Source organism: Carcharhinus amblyrhynchos, chromosome 4, assembly GCF_965287045.1.
Source record: "Carcharhinus amblyrhynchos chromosome 4, sCarAmb.v2.hapA, whole genome shotgun sequence".
In the NCBI taxonomy this organism is placed as follows: domain Eukaryota; kingdom Metazoa; phylum Chordata; class Chondrichthyes; order Carcharhiniformes; family Carcharhinidae; genus Carcharhinus; species Carcharhinus amblyrhynchos.
The window spans coordinates 66,223,703-66,243,665 of NC_137327.1; the positions used below are offsets into that span (position 1 = coordinate 66,223,703).

At 45.4% G+C, this 19,963-nt stretch overlaps 1 protein-coding gene across 1 annotated transcript in view; it reads right to left on the reverse strand.

The window, feature by feature from the left end:
* The window catches only part of LOC145342431 (adhesion G-protein coupled receptor G2-like), a 110,677-nt gene that overhangs the window by 50,490 nt on the left and 40,224 nt on the right, over window positions 1-19,963 (reverse strand). The window contains exon 4 of the mRNA XM_080187993.1: window positions 15,862-15,975. Within this exon, the coding sequence (XP_080044119.1) occupies window positions 15,862-15,975 (114 nt within the window). The remainder of the gene's footprint in view (window positions 1-15,861; window positions 15,976-19,963) is intronic.

Genomic DNA, 19,963 nt, shown 5'->3' on the forward strand with positions numbered 1-19,963 from the left:
TGCACAGAGAGCCCAAATTGAAACATTTGTGTCGAAAGGCTAGCAGTAGTGTTGCCAAGACAATAGGCTGTTTCTGAATTTTAAATCTGTTTAAATTAGGCACTTAGATACCAAGCAGCAATTGAATTTCAAATTGATTGTTTTGGCAACCAGGAGCCCCTTGCGTGCCCTTTGTCAGTGCACAGAGGCATTTCCCCTACAGCTGTTGCTGCACACCTTCCATCGTCCCGTCGTCCGGCTACACCCCGGTGAGCCTTGTTGCCATCCAGCGGCAGAGGTCCCCAGTGGAGGTCTCTCTATGGAGGAATCCTTACCCACTATCTTGGAGACCTGGGGTGGAGGCTGGTGCATGCAGCAGTACTGTACAACCGTACATTGCACCAGTTCATGGGCTCCCAAGAGTCATGCAATCTTGCAGAGTCAGTGGACTATGTCTATGTTAAATGTTTTAGGCTGCACACCCTTTTCATTTTTCTCAAAGGCCTTTTATTGATGTTTTGTTTGCACTCCAGTACCACAGTCCTGATCTATGGATACTTGGTGTGGAGAGGAATGGGGAAGACAGATGACCTCCTCGTGAATCTGCTCCTGAGCCTGACAAAACTTGCCATTAACTGGTCCAGGCAGCCTGCGACCAAAGTGATCAGTTGACCCAACCGCCTGCCACTCTACCGCAGCTACACTCGTAGCCGGGTATCTCTGGAGAGGGACCGCTGGGTATGGGATGAATTATCGACTCCTTTTATCATGTTTTAATTTGATGTTTTAAGTTTCCTTTCTACTTTTCCCTTCATTTTGGGAGCTGCCCCTTTTAATTTGCCACTTAGTTAATTTGATTTAGTTTAATTGGTTCAGCCAAAAAGGTTGACAACCAAGAACCAATTCTATTCTGGGAAATATTGATAGGTCATAGCGGTACAAAAGTCATCACTCACAACTCTAGAGAGAGAGAGATTTGCTGGCTCTCATTGCTGCATCTTTGTCTTAATGGCACAGTCAGGAGCTCACCCAAAATGGGAGAGATGCCAATTTGCACTTTTTTGCATTCACCTCAGTCTCATTAACAGACTTGCAATTGTCCCACCTCACTGGCCTTAACAGCCTCATTGGAGGAAGTTCAAAACTCTTTGGTTCTAGGGATGCCATGGCAAATATAAATCAGAAGCCCTGCATGCCACCTTTGAGTGCTTTGATTTTAAGTGCATTGACAAGTAAACAACATGCATCTGGATATGAGTGCTGTTCCCCCCACGTATATCATCATGCAGAGTCCCTCCAGCGAAGGTCAGGATATGGACATCCCTGTTAGAAGCTAATCAGAGACAATTTAGCTACAGCTGAGGGGAGAAACAATATTTATCGGTGACAGTAATTGTGCCATCAAACTAAGTGCACATATATAACAAGTGGAGGTGAAACCTAACAGTGCCTAATTCCTCAAACTAACTGGTGCGCTCTTCACCCATGCCATCTTGGTGACACTACAACTTAACTCTATGAGATCTAGCATTACATCTCCATGTCTCCCCAGAATAAACATTGGAGGTGGGGGTGGGCAGCTATCTACCATGCTCTGTGGCCTGTGATGCCTTTGGCATTCGTCCACTGGAGGGCCTGGACCCTGAGAACCCAGGCTGGGTTTTCAAGAGCCACAGAGATCTCCATACCACTCTATTGAGCCCGCTGCTCCTGAGATGCCCTGGTCGCAGGAAGGGGAGTCAGAAGTATAGCTACCGCTGCAGTCTCCTGGGTGGAAGGCCCTGGCAAGTGCTCTAGTCTTTCCTCTCTCTCAAGGTTACTGTGGGTTCCAAGATCATTCCATAGGAGAGTGGTGCTTCTGCACTGAGTGCCAGAAGCTCTGCATCACCTGGTTCTGCCAGTCCTGGAGGCCCACCTTAGCTCAGCCCATGCTGTGCAAGCACTGGTAATGGCTTTCTGAGTATGAGGTCACCAATCAATGGAGTGAGGTGGGTCCCCAATATCCATGAGAAGGAGGAAGAGGCTGTATCTGCGCCGGGCAGGTGGAGGGAACTTTCAGGAGAGCTGACCTTTTGTTCCATGTGCATGCACACATTGTAGGTCTGATCTGAGCTGCAGGTTTACTGGCTTGTTAAGCCCCACTCACTCCATTTGTGGGTAGAAAAAGTCTAGCCCCTATTTTCTTTCTCTAAGTGCATAAGATACTGAACTTGGACTTCCACAAAAATGGATCTGAAACTCTCCAATTTTCATGTTCGTCCAGTCCTTAGAATTTTTCTCATCAAATTCCACCCTGTATTTGTATGTGTGTGTGTCTGGGTATGTGTCTCTAGATCTGCAGGAAGTGCATCCAGTTGCAGCTCCTCACAGACCATGTGGTTCAGTTAGAGCAACAGTTGGATGCACTTAGGAGCATGCAGGTGGCGGAAAGCGTTATAGATGACATAGAGACGTGGTCACACCAAGGTGCAGGCAGATAGCTGGGTGACTGCCAGAAAGGGCAGGCAGTCAGTGCAGGAATTCCCCTGGCTGTCCCCCTCTCTATAAGAAGTCTCACAACACCAGGTTAAAGTCCAACAGGTTTATTTTGTAGCAAAAGCCACTCGCTTTCGGAGTCCTGCTCCTTCATCAGGTAAGTGGGAGTTCTGTTCACAAACAGGGTTTGTGTTTCTGTTTATGTTTGAGTTTCTGATTGTGAACAGAACCCCCACTTACCTGACGAAGGAGCAGTGCTCCGAAAGCTAGTGGCATTTGTTACCAAATAAACCTGATGTTCTGAGACTTCTTACTGTGTTTACCCCAGTCCAACACTGGCATCTCCACATCATGTCCCCCTCTCTAACAGGTATACCACTTTGGATAGAGTTGGGGGGATGGCCTCTCAGGGGAAAACAACAACAACAATGGCCAGTTCATTGGCACCACAGCTGGCTCTATTGTTCAGTAGGGAGGGTCAAAGCTCAGAAGAGCAGTAGTTATAGGGGACTCCATAGTCAGGGGCACAGAGAGCTGCTTCTGTGGTCTTAAAAGGGATTCCTGGATGTGTGTTGCCTCCAGGTCCAGGACATCAGTGAACGGCTGCAGGGCATCCTGAAGGGTAATAAGGCAGAGGTCATGGTACATGTTGGTACCAATGACATAGGTAGAAAGAGAGATGAGGTCTTGCACCAAGACTTCAGGGAGTTAGGCAATAGACTAAGGAGCAAGACTTCTCGGGTTGTAATCTCTGGATTACTCCCAGTGCCATGAGCTAGAAATAGGAGAATAACTCAGATGAATGCATGGCTTAAGAGTTGGTGCAGGAGGGAGGGTTTTAGATTCCTGGCGCTGGGACCGTTTTTGGGGAAGGTGGGATCTGTTCAAGTGGGACAATCTATATCTGAACCAGAGGGGGACTAACATCCTTGCTGGTGAGTTTGCTAGTGTTATTGAGAAGACTTTAAACTAGTTTTGCAGGGGGAGGGGACCCAGACTGTTGGCAGAATAGGAACACAGTATAACATAGAAAAACGATCAGGTCAGAAGGAATACAAAGAACAAAAAGAACAGAGAAAATTACAGCAGGGCCTCCAAGCCTGCATTGACCATGCTTCCCGACTGAACTAAAACCCCCTACTCTTCCAGAGACCGTATTCTTCCATTCCCATCCTATTCATGTATTTGTCCAGACACACTTAAAACTCATTATCTTATTTGCTTCCACTATCTCCCTCGGCAGTGAGTTCCAGACAGCCACCACACTCTGTGTAAACAATTTGCCTTGTACATCTCCTTTAAACCTTGTCTTTCGCACCTTAAACCTATGCCCCCTACAAATTGACTCTTCCACCCTACGAAAAAGCTTCTGACTGTCCACTGTGTGCATGCCCCTTACAGTCTTGTAGACTTCTATCAGGTCCTCAACCTCCATCATTCCAGTGAGAGCAAACCAAGTTTCTCCAACCTCTCCCCATAACTAATGCCCTCCATACCAGGCAACATCCGAGTGAATCTTTTTTGCATCCACTCCAAAGCCTCCACATTCTTCTGGTAGTGTGGTGACCAGAATTGAACACTAAATTTCAAGTATGGCCTAATTAAGGTTCCCTAAAACTGCAACATGACTTGTCAATTTTTAAATTCAACGCCCCAGCCAATGAGAGCAAGCATGCCGTAAGCCTTCTTGACTACCTTCTCCACCTAGAACAAAGACAAGGAACAAAGAAAATTACAGCACAGGAACAGGCCCTTCAACCCTCCAAGCCTGTACCGACCATGCTGCCCAACTGAACTGAAACCCCCTACCCTTCCAGGGACCATATTCTCATCCTATTCATGTATTTGTCAAGCTGCCTCTTAAAAGTCACTATTGTATCTGCTTCCACTACCCCCCCAGCAGTGAGTCCCAGGCACTCAACACCCTCTGTGTCAAAAATGTGCGTTGCCACTTTCAGTAATCTGTGTACATGTACACCCAGATCCCTTTGCCTATCAATATTCTTAAGGGTTTACCATTTACTGTGTATTTCCTATCTGCATTAGACCTTCCAAAATGCATTACCTCATATTTGCCCAGATTAAAATCCATCTGACATCTCTCCACCCAAGTCTCCAACCGATTTATATCCTGTTGTATCCTCTGATACTCCTCATCGCTATCCGCTATTCCACCAACCTTTGCATCATCTGCAAACTTACTAATCAAACCAGTTATATTTTCCTCCAAATCATTTATATATATTACAAACAGCAAAGGTCCCAGCACTGATCCTTGAAGAATACCACTTGCCACAGCCCTCCATTCAGAAATGCATTTTTCCACTACTATTCTCTGTCTTCTATGACCGAGCCAATTCTGTATCTACCTTGCCAGCTCACCTCTAATCCTGCGCAACTTCACCTTCTGCACCAGTCTGCCATGAGGGACTTTGTTAAAAGCCTTACTGTAGTCCATGTAGGCAACACCCTACACTCATCAATCTTCTTTGTCACTTCCTTGAAAAACTCAATCAAGTTAGTGAGACACAACCTCTCCTTCACAAAACCATATTGCCTTACTCGCAGTACTAAGTTTGAAGGGAGTAAGACAAGGCTGGAGGGTTTCAACTTTAATATCAGGAGTATTAAAGGGAAAATGGATGAGTTAAGGGTGAGGATTGACACATGTAATTATGATATAATAGTCATCACGGAGACATGGTTGAGTGAGGGGCAGGATTGGCAGCTCAATGTCCTGGGATATAGAATCTTCAGGCGACACAGAAGTGGGGATAAAAGAGGAGGAGGCATTGCATTATTAGTTATGGAGGCAGTTACTGCAGTAAGGAGCGAAGATATCTTGGAGGGTGCATTAAATGGAGATTTATGGTTAGAGATTGGCATAAAAAAGGGACAGCTATATTGCTAGGTGTTTATTATAGACCCCCAGATAGCTGGAAATCCAAAGATCTGTGGGTTAGGTGGATTGGCGATGATAAATTACCCCTTAGTTTCTGGGGGACTAGCTAGGGGTTATGGGGGTAGGACTAGGTGGGATTGTGGTCAGTGCAGTGTCCATGGGCCGAAGGGCCACCTTCTGCACTGTAGGATTCAATGATTCTCTGATTCTATAAGTCTGTGGAGGCTTTAATGGAGTACAGGATGGAGCTTAAGAAATCAATTAGGAGAGCAAAGAGGGGAAATGAGAAAGTTCCGGCTGGTTAAAGTAGGGAAAATCCTAAGATAGTCTATAAGTATATTAATGGAAAGAGGATAAGCACAGAAAGCATGAGGCCCATTAAGGACCTAGGGAGAAAGCTATGGGAGTTGGTAGAGGACATTGGTAGGGTGTTAAACGAATATTTCACATCTGTCTTCACCCATGAGAATGAGGAGGTAGTTATGGAATTCGGGGAGAGAGAGAGACTGTGAAGCTCAAGAGAAAATTATCATAGGGAATGACATGGTATTTGGAGGTATTGGTGGGCTTAAAAATGAACAAATCTCCAGGTCTAGATGAATTGTGTCCCAGGCTGTTGTGGAAGGCAGGGGCTCTGACCCAAATTTTTAATTCCTCCCTGGCCACCAGGGAGGAATTAAATCTCCATTCACCTGACGAAGGGACTAACCCCGAAAGCTTGTGAGTATATTATCAAATAAATAGGTTGGACTAAAACCTGGTGTTGTCAGACTTTTTACTGTGTTTACGCCAGTCCAACGCCGGCATACCCACATCACCAGGGAGGCGCCAGAGAACTGAGAACAGCTAATATGGTTCCACTATCTAAGAAAGGCTGTAGAGACAAACCAGGGAACTACAGACAAATGAGTCTCATGTCTGTGGTTGGGAAAGTACTGAAAAAGATTCTAAAGAAGAGAATCTATCTCCATTTGGAGAGGCAAGGTTTGATCAGGGATAGACAGCATGGTTTTGTCAGAGGGAAGTCATGTCTAACAAATTTGATTGAATTTTTTGAGCATATAACCAAGTATGTGGATGAGGGTAGTGCTGTTGGTATAGTTTACATGGATTTCAGCATAGCCTTTGACATAGTCCCACATAGAGATTTACTAAGAAGGCTAATGCACATAGGATACAGGGTGATCTGACAAGGTGGATTCAGAATTGGCTTAGTGGTAGGAGAGAGAGGGTGGTGACCGGTGGCTGCTTTAGTGACTGGAGGCCAGTGACCAGTGGCATGTTACAGGGATCCATGCTGGGCCCCCTAATGTTCATCATTTACATAAGTGACATAGATGGCCATGTGGGAGGTAGGATCAGTAAGTTTGCCGATGACACAAATATTGGCTGGGTGGTTAGCAGCGAGGCTGAATGTCTTGGGTTACAGGAAGATATAGATGAGATGATCAAATGGACAGATAAGTGGCAGATGGAATTTAACCCTGAAAAGTGTGAGGTGATGCACTTTGGAAGGATTAATTTGACAACGAAGTATCCTATGAAAGGTCTGACACTGGGAAGTTCTGAAGAACAAAGGGACCTTAGTGTGTTTGTCCATATATCTCTGAAGGCAGAAAGGCAGGTAAATAGGGTAGTGATAAAGGCATATGGCACACTATCAATCAGGGTATAGATTACAGTTTCAGTCAACTCAACTACGTTGGCAAGAAAGTTTTACTCAGGGCTACAATGTCAATGTTGTATCTTGCAAGCTCCCTGGCAACTAAGGCTGTTCTTCTCTCTGGTCTGTCTGCTGTAGGGTTGTCCAAAAGCATGTGCACGTTCCAAGTGCCAATGGTGAGCGGTGTCACCTTGTGTTTTATTTTGTTTGTTCGACTGCAAGATGGGATCCCCACCAGCCGCAGTAAACCAGCCAGGGTGTAGTGAAGTAGGCAATGTTTAGGGCACCTTTTCTAGCCCCTTCCTCATTCTACAAAGGTGAGCTGTGCGTTCCTGAAGAGGACTGCTCAGTTGCCCAGGTAGACACCAAGTTTCACTGCTGCTTCGGTCAGCGGAAAACAGCCATTAGGCCTGAGCCGCCTGTCTGCAGGTCCGTGACTACAGCTCCCAGTGTATCCACACCTGCTGCTTCGTCACTCACCCATCGCCACTGAACTTCAAAGATTGAACAGGACATACAATGAGATTAAATCCCATGAACGTGAATACATGGGATTTAATAGGATTGAGAGTTACAGGTAGGCCTAGTAGGTAGGGACATAATCAGCGCAACTTGTGGGCCGAAGGGCCTGTTTGTGCTGTAGTTTTTCTATGTTCTATGCTCTAGGACAACATTGATGATGATGATGATGTCAAGACTAGCACTTGATTTGGATTAAAGTGGTGGAGAGTTGCGCAATGTCAGCCTCACTCTCTCTTCCCAATTCCCATCCGGATCCAGTGGCAAGACAAGAGTCAAGATGGCTGGAGATGAGACTCGGCGCAGTGGATGACCAGGACATCTTCAGTATCTTGTCCTGCTCTTCGTGTTCCACAACACTTGCAGAGACCGCTTTCTTGCCGTTAGACCTTCCATTGGTCTCGTCCACTCAATCCGCCAGAGTCTGTCTTCACATGCTGGGATAGACATCTCCCTATCTCACCAAGGGTTGAGACCCATCAGCTACCCTCACCTGGTTTAGCTGGCTTGTCGAAGCCGTTGCCCGGAGTGTGGCCGCTGTCACGTGCAAACAGCTATGGGGAGCCACAGGTGAGAGCCGAGTGCCAGGTGGGGACAAACCACCCTGAAAAGGACACGACATGTTCCCCCACCAGTGGTACTATCCCTCCGTGACACCCCATAAGTCAATTGGTTCAGAAGAACAAAGAACAAAAAAACACAGGAACAGGCCCTTCAGCCCTCCTAGACAATGTCGACCATGATGCTTGAACTAAAGAAAAAACCTTCTGCCCTTATTTGGTCCACGTCCCTTTACTCCCTCCCTATTCATGTACTCATCCAGATGGCTCTCAAATATTGCTAATCTGCCTACTTCCATCACCTCCTCTGGTAGCATGTTTCAGGCAGATGTTGTGTATGTGTGAGTCTGTGTGTCCTCTATGTGTGTATCTGAGTGTCTGTATGAGTGTGTGCATTTTTCTGTGTGTGCATGTATCTGTGTGTGTGGCTGTGTAGGTGCGTTTGTGTATATGCATGTATGTGTGTGCATTTGTGTGTGTGTGTTTGTGTGTGGATGTGTGTGTGGTTGTTATTGTGTGTGTGTGTGTGTGTGGGTGTCTGTGTTTATACTAGTCTGTGTATCTTTATGTGTGCATATGTTCTTTTCTGGGTTCATCTGTGTATGTGTGGGATTGTATGAAACCATATTTGTGTGTGCATCTGTATGTGTGCACATCTGTGTCTGTGTGCGCGTGCGTCTGTGTGTGTGCATGTGCACACGCGCATCTGCATCTTTGTGTCTGTCTGTGTGTGTAGAAACATAGAAACGAGGCCCTTCAAGCCTGCTCCACTGTTCATTTCGATCATCAAATTCAACATCCTGATCCCCTCCTTCCTCCCCACATCCTTTGATCCCTTTAGCCCCAAGACTATAGAGTCATAGAATCATAGAAACCCTACAGTGCAGAAGGAGGCCATTTGGCCCATCGAGTTTGCATCAGCAACAATCCCACCCAATCCTGTCCCCGTCACCTCACATGTTTAGCCCGCTAATCCCAGGACACAAAGGGACAATTTAACATGGCCAATCAATCTAACCTGCACATCTTCGAAGTGTGGGAGGAAACTGGAGCACCCAGATGAAATCCATGCAGACACAGGAGAATGTGCAAACACCACACAGACAGTGACCAAAGCCAGAATCAAACCCAGATCCTTGGAGCTGTGAGGTATCAGTGCTAACTACTGTGCCACCATTCTACCACAAATGTATTTAATCTAATAAAGTGATAGAGTTATGGAGGTTTATAGCATGGAAACAGGCCTTTCAGCTCAACTTGTCCATGCTGCCCCTTTTTTTAACTCCTAAACTAGTCCCAATTGCCCATGTTTGGCCCATATCCCTCTATAATCTTACCCATGTCACTGTCTAAACGCTTTTTAATAGACAAAAATGTACCCATCTCTACTACGGCCTCTGACAGCTTGTTCCCGACACTCACCACCCTCTATTGAAAGAATTGCTCCTCTGGATCTTTTTGTATCTCTCCCCTCTCACCTTAAACCTATGCCCTCTAGTTTTAGACTCCCCTACCTTTGGGAAAAGATATTGACTATCTAGCTGATCTATGCCCCTCATTATTTTATAGACCTCTAAAAGATTACCCCTAAGCCTCCTACGCTCCAGAGAAAAAAATCCCTGCCTATCCAGCCTCTTCTTATAACTCATACCATCAGGTCCTGATAGCATCCTAATAAATCTTTTCTGCACTCTTTCTAGTTTAATAATATCCTTTCTGTAACAGGATGACCAAAACCGTATACAGTATTTCAAGTGTGGCCTTACCAATGTCTTTACAACTTCAACAAGATGTCCCATCTCCTCTATTCAATGGTTGATAAATGAAACCAAGCATGCTGAATGCCTTCTTCACCACTCTGTCCACCAGTGACTCCACTTTCAATGAGCTATGAATCTGTGCCCCTAGATGTCTTTATAACTCTCTCCAGTGCCCTACCATTAACTGAATAAATCCTACCCTGGTTCGATCCATCAAAATGCATCACCTCACATTTATCTAAATTAAATTCAATCTGCCATTCATCAGGCTACTGGCCCAATTGATCAAGATCCCATTGCAATCCTAGATAACTTTCTTCACTTTCCACTCTGCCACCGATCTTGGTGTCATCTGGTGTCATCTGCAAACTTACTAATCATGCCAACTAAATTCTCATCCAAATCATTAATATAAATGACAAATAACAATGGATCCAGCACTGATCCCTGAGGCACACCTGGTCACAGGCCTCCAGTTTGAAAAACAATCCTCTACAACCATCTTCTGGCTTCTGTCATCAAGCCAATTTTGTATCCATTTGGCTACCTCACCCTGGATCCCATGAGATGTAACTTTAAGCAACAACCTACCATGTGGTACCTTGTCAAAGGCCTTTCTAAAATCCATGTAGACAATGCCGACCGTACTGCCCTCATCTACCTTCTTAGTTACCCCTTCAAAAAACAGAATCAAGTTCGTGAGACATGATTTTTCCACTCACAAAGCCATACTGGCTGCCCCTAATCATTCCTTGCGTCTCTAAATGCTTGTAAATCCTGCATCTCAGAATATTTTCTAACAACATGGATAAACACAAATACATGGAAACACCACCACCTGCAAGTTCATAGAAAATATTTAAGATAGGAGCAGGGGGAAGCCATTTAGCCCATTGAGCCTCGTCCACCATTCATTATGACCCTGGCTGATTGCCCAATTCAATAGCCTAATCTTGCTTTCGCTCTATAACCTTTGATTCCATTTGCCTCAAGTGCTATATCCAGCTGCCTCTTGAATACATTCAATATTTTGGCATTAACTACTTCTTGTTGCAATGAATTCCACAGGCTCACCACTCTTTGGGTGAAGAAATGTCTCCCCACCTCTGTCTTAAATGGTCCTCAGGCTGTAACCCCTGGTTCTGGACTCCCCCACCATCGGGAATATCCTTCCCACCTATCCAGTCCTGTTAGAATTTCATAAGTCTCTATGAGGTCCACTTCATTCATCTCAGCTCCAGCAAAAACAATCCAGGTCCTGCTGGACACTGCCCTCTCCCAATTTACAGCCATCACAGACTTCTTGTTTTTGCTTCCAAAGTGAATACCTTCTTATATATCCAAATTATACTGCATCTGCCATTGATTTGCTCACTCACCCAATCTGTCCAGAACATTCTGAAGGATCTCTGCACCTTTGTCACAATTCACCAACTTAGTATCATCTGCAAACTTTGAGGTGTCACATTTTGTTCCCTCATCTAAATTATTAATGTATATTGTGAATAATTGGTTCCCCTCCATGCCACTCATCACCCTGACTTCGAAATATATCGCCATTCCTTTACAGTTACTGGGTCAAAATCCTGGAATTCCCTCCCTAATGACATTGTGGGTGAACCCACAGAATATGGACTGCAGTGATTCAAGGAAGCAGCTCTCCAATACCTTCTCAAGGGAAACTAGGGATGGACAATAAATGCTGGCCAGCCAGCATTGTCCATTTCCTACAAAGGCACACAAAAAAACCCCACTACAGACGTTCGGCTCACAGGCTTATGGTTATGATGTGGATATGCCGGCGTTGGACTGGGGTAAACACAGTAAAAAGTCTGACAACACCAGGTTTAAGTCCAACCGATTTATTTGATAGTAAACTCACTAGCTTTCGAGGTTACCCCCTTCGTCAGGTGAAGAAGGGGGTAACCTGACAAAGGGGGTAACCTCGAAAGCTAGTGAGTTTACTATCAAATAAATCGGTTGGACTTAAACCTGGTGTTGTCAGACTTTTTACTAGGCTTATGGTTCCCAGGCTTTTCCATGCAGCCCTTCTGAAACAAAGGCACAACATCTGCCACCCTCCAATCTTCAGGCACCTCACCTTCCATTCAAATATTTCTGCTAGGTGACCCATAATTTCCTCCCTAGCCTCCCATAACATATACTTCATCAGGTCCTAGGGATTTATCTACCTTGATGTGCTTTAAGGTTTCCAGCACCTCCTTTCTGGTGACACAGCTCCAGGGACCTGGATTCGATTCCTGCCTTGGGTCACTGACTGCATGGAGTTTGCATGTGCAAGTGCATGTCTGTACTTATTTGTGTGTGTGTGTTTGTGTGTGTGTGTGTGCGTGTGTGTGTATGCATTTGTGTCTGTGGGGTGTGCATGCATGTGTGTGTGTCTGTGTGTCTCAGTGTGGGGGTGGGCGTGGGGTGTGGGTGTAAGAGGATGTGTGTGTGGGCTGGGCTTCTTTTAGCGTGGATTACATAGAAACTAGTTGCAAGAATAGGCCATTCAGCCCTTCGAGCCTGCTTTGCCATTCATTTTGATCATGGCTGATCATCAAATTCAATATACCCATCCCTATTCCCCCCATATCTCTTGATATCTTTGGGGATTTGTGTTTGTATGTGTGTGTGAGTCTGTGTGTTTGTGTGGGAGATGTGAGTTTGTGTGTGTGGAAGAGGAGGTGTAGGGGCTGTGTGTGGGATATGTTCGGAAAGGTGTATGTGTGTGTCTGTATAGGGGTGGAGAATCATTGAAACCCTACAATGCAGAAAGAGGCCACTTGGCCCATCGAGTCTGCACCGGCACAATTCCACCCAAACTCTACCCCCGCCATATCCCTACATATTTACCCACTAATCCCTCTAACCAACATATCTCAGGACACTAAGGGGCAATTTTAGCATGGCTATTCAACCTAACCCACACATCTTTGGACTTTGGGAGGAAACCAGAGCACCCGAAGGAGAATGTGCAAACTCACACAGACAGTGACCCAAGTCAGGAATCGAACCCAGGTCCCAGGAGCTGTGAAGCAACAGTGCTAATCACTGTGCTACTGTGCCACCCCTATGTGTTGGAGTATAAGAATATAAAAACTAGGACTAGGAGTAGGCCATTTGGCCCCTCAAGCCTGCTCCACCATTCAATAAGCTCATGGCTAATCTTCTCGTGGACTCAGCTCCACCTAACTGCCCACTCACCATAACCCTTAATTCCTTTACTGTTCAAAAATGTATCGATCCTTGTTTTAAAAACATTCAATGAGGTAGCTTCAACTGTTTCACTGGGCAGGGAATTCCTCAGATTCACAACCCTTTGTGAAGAAGTTCCTCCTCAACTCAGTCCTAAATCTGTTCCCCCTTATTTTGAGGCCATACCCCCTAGTTCTAGTTTGACCCACCAATGGAAATGACTTCCCTGTTTCTATCTTATCTATTCCCTTCATAAACTTGTATGTTTCTATCAGGTCTCCCCTCATTCTTCCAAATTCCAATGAGTATAGCCCCAGTCTACTCAGTCTCTCCTCATAAGCCAACTCTTTCAACTCCGGAATCAACCTAGTGAATCTCCTCCAGTGCCAGTATAGCCTTTCTCAAGTAAGGAGACCAACACTGTACACAGTACTCCAGATGTGGCCTCACCAGCACCCTATACAGCTGCAACATAACCTTGCTGTTTTTAAACTCTATCCATCTAGCAATAAAGGACAATATTCCATTTGCCTTCTTAATTACCTGTTGCAAGTACAAACCATGTGATTCTTGCACAAGGACAACCAGGTCCCTCTGCACAGCAGCATGCTGCAATTTTTTACCATTTAAATAATAGCCCATTTTGATTTTATTCCTACCAAAGTGGATGACCTCACATTTACCAACTTGTACTCCATCTGCCAGACTCTCACCCACTCACTTAGACTATCTATATCCCTTTGCAGACTTTCAACATCCTCTGCACACTTTGCTCTGCCACTCATCTTAGCGTCATCTGCATATTTTGACACACCAACTTGGTCCCCAACTCCAAATCATCTGTGTAATCATAAACAATTGCAGTCCCAATACTGATACCTAAAGCACACCATTAGTCACTGATCGCCAACCAGAAAAACACTGATTTGCTTTCTGTTCTTTAACCAATCCTCTATCCATGCTAATGCATTACCTGTAACACCATGCACCCTTATCTTATGTAGCAGTCTTTGGTGCGGCATCTTGTCAAAGGCCTTCTGGAAATCCAGATACACGACATCCACAGGTTCCCCATTGTCCACTGTATGTGTCATGTTCTCAAAGAATTCTGCCAAATTAGTCAAATATGACCTTCCCTTCATGAACCCATGCTGCACCTTACCAATGGGACAATTTATATCCAGATGTCTCGTTATTTATTCCTTGATGATAAATTCAAGCATTTTCTCCACTACAGAAATAAAGCAGGGTAGTAAAGACGTGGAATGCCCTGCCTGCAGCAGTTGTGGACTCGCCAACTTTAAGGGCATTCAAATGGTCAGTGGATAGACATATGGATAACATTGGAATAGTTTAGGTTAGAGGGTCATTAGATTGGTTCCACTGGTCGGCGCAACATCGAGGGCCGAAGGGCCTGTACTGCACTGTAATGTTCTATGTTCTATTGTCACCCACCTTTTGTCTACCTCCTTTTTTAAACAGTGGTGTCACAGGGGCGGCACGGTAGCATCAATTAAAATCAAAATAAGGAAAACCTGTCTGTTTACAAACAAGAACTGTGAGGAGAAACAGGAGAGTTTAAATTCATAGAATCATAGAAACCCTACAGTACAGAAAGAAGCCATTCGGCCCATCGAGTCTGCGCCGACCACAATCTCACCCAGGCCCTACTCCCATATCGCCTCTGCCCATAAATTAATGCCCTTCTGCCCGTAACTCTCTTTTGTCCAACCACATTGAATCATAGAATCCTACAATGCAAAAGGAGGCCATTCAGTCCATCAAACCTTCACCAACAACAACTATCCCCATAACCCCATGTCTTTATCCTGCAAATCCCCCCGACACTCGGGGCAATTTAGCATGGCCAATCAACCTAACTAACACATTAAATGGCATTATCATCAAATATGTCACGAACAACATACTGGGGGGACTTACCAATGACCAAACCTTAAGTGCGCCAACCATGTACTGTGGCTAAAAGTACATGTCACAGGCTGAGAAATCTGCTGTGAGTAAAGTCATACATGCCACAGGAGGCCATTGGTCTATACTGTTTCTCCATGGAGCAATCCAGTCAGTCCCAATCTGCTGCTTGATTCCCCATTGGCTTGTAGGTTTCTTTCTTCAAGTGCCCATCCAATTTCCTTTTGAAACCAAAAACTTCAATTTTTTATCCCCTTGTCCTTGTACTAATTCACCACCTGAATCCCGCCCCCGACATCTATCCATTATCTACAAGGCCCAAATCAGGAGTGTGATGGAATACTCTCCACGTCTAGATGAGTGCAGCTCCAACAACACTCAAGAAACTCTACACCATCCAAGATAAAGCAGCCTACTCAGTAGGCATCCCATCCGCTACCTTAAAAATTCACTCTCTTCTCCACCAATGCACAGTGGTGACGTGTCTACCATCTTCATGATATACTATGGCAACTCACCAAGGCTCGTCTAGAACTCCCTCCAAAACTATAACTTTTATACTCTACTACCTCTCCTGTCGAATACTTAGGTACATAAAGACATATAGAATCATTTGCATGTTCCCTCCAAGTCACTCACCAACCCGACTTGGAAATATACCACCGTTCCTTCAGCCACTGGGTCAAAATCTAGGTACTCCCTTCCTAACAGCACCATGGGTGTACCTACACCAGGTTCACTGCATCGGTTCAAGAAGGCAACTCACCACCACCTTCTCAAGAAAAATTATGGTTGGGCAATAAATGTTCACCTTGCCAGCAATGGCCATATTCCATAAGCAAATAAGAAAAGAATAAAATATGTTCATCTTACAGGTTGCTTGGTATGAGTAACAGTAAATGTGACAGAATTATTGAGTTTCATGCTCTGATTCCCTGCAGTAATTCCAATCAGAGTTCCATTCAGAACCTTGCTCTTGTTTTGACTCTGTAAAAACAAATGGATGTCATTTTAGAAACATTTATCGAATAATACAGGGCTCGAGAAGACAAAATCATCTAGACTTAAATTGTCATGTAATCCCTTGAGTTTAGAAGAGTAAGGAGATTCATAATCAAAAGAGAAAATGCTGAAAAATCTCACCAGGTCTGGCAGCATCTGTAAGGAGAGAAGAGAGCTGATGTTTCAAGTCCAGGTGACCCTTTGTCAAAGCTTTGGATATCTGGACACGCTCTCCCTCACACACATGCTCTACCTCACACACACACTCACTCTCTCACACACTCTCTCATACACTCTCCCCCACGCAACCACATTCTCTCTCAACACACATGCTGTCTCTCACACGCATGCACTCCCAATGCATATGTTCTCTCTCACACACTCTCTCTCTCACGCACTGTCTTTTTCTCCTCCTTGTGCTGCCAGACCTGCTGAGATTTTCCAGCATTTTCTCTTTTAGTTTCAGATTCCAGCATATGCAGTAATTTGCTTTTATCGAGTGTCATAATCATTTATTTTCATGGTGCATATTAATTTCTCAGAGGTAACTTTAATGTTTAATAATTAATGTGTTGAAAGTAAGGTAATCTAACACTGGGGAGGCAATGGCCTGGTGATATCATTGCTAGGCTATTAATTCAGAAACTCAATTAATGTTCTGGGGACCTGGATTTGAATCCCGCCTAGGCAGATGGTGGAATTTGAATTCAATAAAAATTGTCTGGAATTAAGAATTTACTGAGGACCAGGAAACCATTGTCAATTGCCAGAAAAACTCATCTAGTTTAGTAATGTCCTTTAGAGAAGGAAATCTGCATCCCTATCTGGTCTGGCCTACTTGTAACTCCAGAGCCATAGCAATGTGGTTGACTGTCCATTGCCCGCCACAGGCAATTGGGTTGGACAATAAATGGTGGATAGTGGTTAGCACTGCTGCCTCACAGCGCCAGGAACTCAGGTTCAATTCCAGCCTCAGACACTGTCTGTGTGGAGTTTACACATTCTACCCGTGTCTGCGTGGGTTTCCACTGGATGCTCGGGTTTCCTCCTACAGTCCAAAGATGTGTAGGTTAGGTTGATTGGCCATGATAAATTGTCCCTTAGTTTCAGGGAATTGGCGAGTGAATGTGTGGGCTTAAAGAGATGGGGCACAGATGGGATGGCTGTTGATGCAGTCTTGATGGGCCAGATGGCCTCCTTCTGGACTGTAGGATTCTATGATGATATGATAACTGATAAACAACCCTTAAGTAAGTGTAATTCTGAGGTAATTATAACTCAGTGCGTTTGTTTAATAAGGTTAGCTTTTGAATAGCATTTAAATAACTGATGATCCAACTTTGAGCTTTGTGTGAGAGAGAGAGCATGTGTGTGAGGGAAAGCGAATGTGTGAGAAAGAGTGTGTGTGTGAGAGAGAGCATGTTTCAGAGAGAGGGTGTATGTGAGAGAGAGAGTGTGTGAGAGAGAGAGAGTGTGGGTGTGAGAGAGAATGTGGCTGCATGAGGGAGTGTGTGTGAAAGAGTGAGTGTATGAGAAAGTAAGCGTGTGAGGTAATGTGTGTGTGTGTGTGTGTGTGTGTGGGCTAATTTGTGAGAGAGGACTAGTGTGTGAGAGAGGACTAGTGTGTAACAGAGGGCTAGTGTATGAGAGAGGACTAGTGTGTAACAGAGGGCTAGTGTGTGACAGAGGGCTAGTGTGTGACAGAGGGCTAGTGTGTGACAGAGGGCTAGTGTGTGACAGAGGGCTAGTGTGTGACAGAGGGCTAGTATGTGAGAGAGGGCTAGTGTGTGAGAGAGGACTAGTGTGTGACAGAGGGCTCGTGTGTGAGAGAGGACTAGTGTGTAACAGAGGGCTGGTGTGTGAGAGAGGGCTAGTGTGTGAGAGAGGACTAGTGTGTGAGAGAGGACTAATGTATGAGAGAGGGCTAGTATGTGAGAGAGGGCTAGTGTGTAACAGAGGGCTAGTGTGTGAGAGAGGGCCAGTGTGTGACAGAGGACTAATGTATGAGAGTGGGCTAGTATGTGAAAGAGGGCTAGTGTGTAACAGAGGGCTAGTGTATGAGAGTGGGCTAGTATGCGAGAGAGGGCTAGTGTGTGCGAGAGGACTAGTGTGAGTGAGAGGGCTAGTGTGTGAAAGAGGACTAGTGTGTGACAGAGGGCTAGTGTGTGAAAGAGGTCTAGTGTGTGCGAGAGGGCTAGTGTGTGCGAGAGGGCTAGTGTGTGAGAGAGGACTAGTGTGTGAGAGAGGGCTAGTGTGTGCGAGGGGGCTAGTGTGTGAGAGAGGGCTAGTGTGTGAGAGAGGACTAATGTATGAGAGAGGGCTAGTATGTGAGAGAGGGCTAGTGTGTAACAGAGGGCTAGTGTATGAGAGAGGGCTAGTGTGTAACAGAGGGCTTGTGTATGAGAGAGGGCTAGTGTGTAACAGAGGGCTAGTGTATGAGAGAGGGCTAGTGTGTAACAGAGGGCTAGTGTATGAGAGAGGGCTAGTGTGTAACAGAGGGCTAGTGTGTGACAGAGGGCTAGTGTATGAGAGAGGGCTAGTGTGTGCGAGAAGGCTAGTGAGTGTAGAGATAATGTGAGAGAGAATCATAGAATCATAGAACCCTACAGTACAGAAAGAGGCCTTTCAGCCCATCGAGTCTGCACCAAACACAATCCCACTCAGGCACTACCCCCATATCCCTACATATTATACCCACTAATCCCTCTAACTTACATATCCCCAGACACTGAGGGTCAATTCCTTAGCATGGCCAATCAACCTAACCCTCACATCTTTGGACTGTGGGAGGAAACCGGAGCACCTGGAGGAAACCCATGCAGACACGAGGAGAATACGCAAACTCCACACAGACAGTGACCCGACCCGGGAATTGAACCCAGGACCCTGGAGCTGTGAAGCAGCTAACCACTGTGCTACCGTGCTGCCCTAAGTGAGTGTGAGGGAGAGCAAGTGTGTGTGTGTGTGTGTGTGTGTGTGTGTGAAAGAGCATATGTGTAATGGAGAATATGTGTCTGAGAGTGAGCATGTGTGAGAGAGAGCATGTGTGTGTGACAGCATATGTGTGAGAGAGTGGCTGTTTTGAGAGTGGCTGTTATGTGAGAGAGAGCGAATGTGCGAAGGAGCGCAAGAGAATGAGCATGTGAGAGAGTGTTTGAGAGAGTGTGTGTGAAAGCAAGTGTCTGTGAAAGAGAGAGCATGTGCAAGAGGTGTGTGTGTGTGAGAGAGCATGTATATGACAGAGCAAGTGTGTGAGAGAGAGAGAGATTGTGAGTGAAAATGTATATGAGAGAGCACCTGTGTGAGAAAGCATTTTTGTGAGTGAGAGTGTGAAAGAAAATGTTTATGTGAGGGAGAAGGCGAGTGTGAGGGAGAGCAAGTGTGTATGAGAGAGTGTATGTATTTAAGAGATCACACAAATGTGAGAGAGAGAGACTATGTGAGGAGAGTGTGTGAGACACTGAGTGTCAGTGAGAGTGTGAGAGAGTGAATGAGAGAATGTGTGTGAAAGGAAGTGTCTGTGTGAGAGAGAGTATGGTGTGAGAGAGAGCATGTGTGAGAGTGAGAGTGTTTTTGTGAGGGAGAGGGCAAGTGTGAGAGAGAGCTTGTGTGCAGTTTGATTGCATATGTGAGAGAGCATGTGTGTGAGTGAGAAGGCACGCATGAGGGACTGCATATGTATGACCAACAGCCCATGTGTGAGAGATAGCATGTGTGGGAGAGATGGCTTCTGTGTGAGAGATGTTGTGTGTGTGTGGGCATGCAAGAGTGCACGTGTGAGATAGAGCAAGTGAGTGTAGAGAGAGTTTGTGGGACGGTGAGTGTGTGAGGGAGAATGAGAGTGTGAAGGAGAGCAAGAGTGTGAGGGACAGCAAATGTGTGAGGGAGAGCATGTGTGTGAGTGAGAGCATATGTGTGAGGGGGAGCATGTGGGAATGAAAGAGCGTGTATGTGAGGGAGTTTGTGTGTGTTA